The sequence below is a fragment of the Diceros bicornis genome, chromosome X, assembly GCF_020826845.1.
Source record: "Diceros bicornis minor isolate mBicDic1 chromosome X, mDicBic1.mat.cur, whole genome shotgun sequence".
In the NCBI taxonomy this organism is placed as follows: domain Eukaryota; kingdom Metazoa; phylum Chordata; class Mammalia; order Perissodactyla; family Rhinocerotidae; genus Diceros; species Diceros bicornis.
In genome coordinates, this window is record NC_080781.1 from 19,260,512 (window position 1) to 19,263,397 (window position 2,886).

The 2,886-nt window shown below is 45.4% G+C and overlaps 1 protein-coding gene across 1 annotated transcript; it reads left to right on the forward strand.

Annotated features, from left to right (window-relative positions):
- On the forward strand, positions 1–2,183 carry LOC131400445 (probable ATP-dependent RNA helicase DDX53). The gene has a single exon (XM_058535173.1). The coding sequence runs from the start codon at positions 90–92 to the stop codon at positions 2,004–2,006; it is 1,917 nt and encodes a 638-aa protein (XP_058391156.1). The 5' UTR covers positions 1–89; the 3' UTR covers positions 2,007–2,183.
- Positions 2,184–2,886: the final 703 nt, after the last annotated feature.

Genomic DNA, 2,886 nt, shown 5'->3' on the forward strand with positions numbered 1-2,886 from the left:
AAGAGGCTGAAGAGAGAGAGGTCTCAGGGGATGTCTTCCCCGAACTCTAGGTAGGCAGAGGCCCTCACCAACCCTACCATTACGCAGCAATGGCCTGGGCCCCAGAGCGGAAGAGGGCAGAGCCTAGAGATGGCGGGGCCAGCCGGGATGGCAGGGCCGGCCGGGGCGGCTGGAGCGGCAGGGGCGGCCGGGGCGGCAGGGGCGGCAGGGGCGGCAGCGGCCCCTCCAGCTCCCTGGAGCCTAGGGCCTGCAGCTCCGGAGACCCACCCCTCTGCTTCAGATTAAAGAACAGTATGATTGGGGTGGTGATCGGTCGCGGTGGATCGAAAATAAAAGACATCCAGAGTGCGACAAGCACCAAAATACAGATCATAAAAGGTGATTCTGAAGCCGAGGTGAAAATTTTCGGCACCAGAGAAATGAAAGCTAAAGCCAAAGCAGCTATAGAAACTCTTGTTAAAAAGCAAGAAGCGAGGTGCGGTTCGGGATCCAGTGTCGATAATGCTGCGTCCCGACCCTCTGTTGCAAGAGGCGTCAGCACAGATAACGTTGCTAAAGTTCGGCCGCTGATAGATTGGGACCACGTGAGGGCGGAGGTTGTGGAGTGGGAAAAGAGGAAATGGGCGGATTTACCCCCAATTAAGAAACACTTCTACGTAGAATCCAAAGCAACAAGCTCATTATCTCAAGTGCAAGTAGACGCTTGGAGAAAGGAGAATTTCAACATCGTGTGTGACGACTTGAAAGATGGTGAAAAACGTCCCATCCCCAATCCAACCTGTACATTTGAAGATGCTTTCCAGCAATATCCCGAGCTTATGAAAAGCATCAAGAAAGCAGGGTTCCAAAAGCCAACGCCAATTCAGTCACAGGCGTGGCCGATTGTTCTACAAGGAATAGATCTCATAGGAGTTGCCCAAACTGGAACAGGCAAAACATTGTCCTATTTAATGCCTGGGTTTATTCACCTCCACTCGCAGCCAATCTCTCGAGGACAAAGAAATGGACCTGGCATGCTAGTCCTTACACCCACTAGGGAATTAGCTCTGCAGGTGGAAGCGGAATGTTCTAAGTATTCATATAAAGGTCTTAAAAGTGTTTGTATATATGGCGGTGGAAATAGGAAAGAACAAATCCAAGACATCACCAAAGGCGTGGACATCGTTATTGCAACTCCCGGACGACTGAATGATCTGCAAATGAATAAGTTTGTCAACCTAAGAAGCATAACCTACTTAGTCTTAGATGAAGCAGATAAAATGTTGGATCTGGGGTTTGAACACCAGATCATGAAGATTTTATTAGACGTGCGCCCAGACCGGCAGACTGTCATGACAAGTGCAACTTGGCCAGATAGCATTCGTCAACTTGCAAAATCTTATTTGAAAGAGCCTATGATTGTTTATGTTGGTACTCTGGATCTAGTTGCTGTAAATACGGTGAAGCAAAATATAATTGTCACCACAGAGGAAGAAAAACGATCTCTTATGCAAGAATTCCTACAGAGCCTGTCACCCAAAGACAAAGTCATCGTGTTTGTCAGCCGAAAACTTGTTGCAGATGACTTATCAAGCGATTTAAGCATCCAGGGCATACGGGTACAATCCCTGCATGGCAACAGAGAGCAGTGCGAACGGGAGCAGGCGTTAGAGGACTTTAGAAGCGGACAAGCGAAAATATTGATAGCTACCGACTTAGCATCCCGAGGTCTCGATGTTAACGATGTCACACACGTGTATAATTACGACTTCCCACGGAATATTGAAGAATACGTCCACAGAGTAGGGCGTACTGGAAGAGCAGGGAAGACTGGAGTAGCTGTTACCCTTATGACTCGAGATGATGGGAAGGTTGCCACGGAATTGATTCAGATTCTGAAAAGAGCCAATCAAAGTGTCCCAGAAGATCTTCTAACAATGGCAGAGCAATACAAGTCACGTAAAGAAAGAAACGACCCGGGAAAAAAATCAAGAAGGCCTCAAGGAAAAGCCAAGGACTTTCACTGATGTCTACATTGAAAAGTTGTGCCAGGCTACTGGAAGATTCAAGTTGTGTTCAAGATATGCAGCATTCAAGATACAGAAGGAAGTATTGGAAACATACTGGCAGTTAGAAGACGTGTGACCAATTCTTAAATAACACTGCTAAGCTTTCAACATTGTGTATGTTCCTTAATAAAATCAAAAGTGTTTTGAAACTGAGAGCGTGAGAGGCTATGTGGGAAAGAGTTAAATCTTGTGTGTTGGTTAAAGTCTAGGTTCTTTTGGAGCCTGCCATGTCCATCTGTGTCTTCTCTAAAAGACTTGGTAGAAGACAACAAGGATGCATTCCTTGCTTTAAGATAGTTGGACTGAATTGGATCGTAGTTTTCATTAAGCTTATCCCCTCAAAATATTCTATTTTCCCCCGGTGGTTGGTGCCACAGCAATCCCTAAAAATATCTCGACTATCATTCCCTAACTTTTTTAATTCCTTGGATAATAAATGCTAAATCTCCTAGAAGATTCCACAATTCTATTTTTTCCGATAGCTGGGATGTACAGAGCAGGGCGTCTGACTCACTGGGAGTCAGATACTCATACGAACTCTGTCATTAACCATTGGTTAAAAGTTCTGGGGAGGTCATTTGCCTTCTGTCGGCCTCACTTTCACCTCTAATAAGTTGGGGTGGTTATATTAAATAATTTTGGGGTCTCCTTAACCTCTAAGTTCTATAATAGCATACCCAAGGGGCAGAGATCAGCCTTATGTGAACACTTTATTTTCTCATGCAGGGAAAATTCACATCCCTGTATAACGACTTGAACAATGAACCCCTTTTTAATGACCGGAAGTGAGCATTCTGCAGTTTATTGACTTTTGTAAAATGATACTCAAGTTGTCTTT

Coding starts and splice junctions, on each gene's coding strand:
- LOC131400445 (XM_058535173.1), top strand. CDS start 90: ATGGCCTGGGCCCCAGAGCGGAAGAGGGCAGAGCCTAGAGATGGCGGG.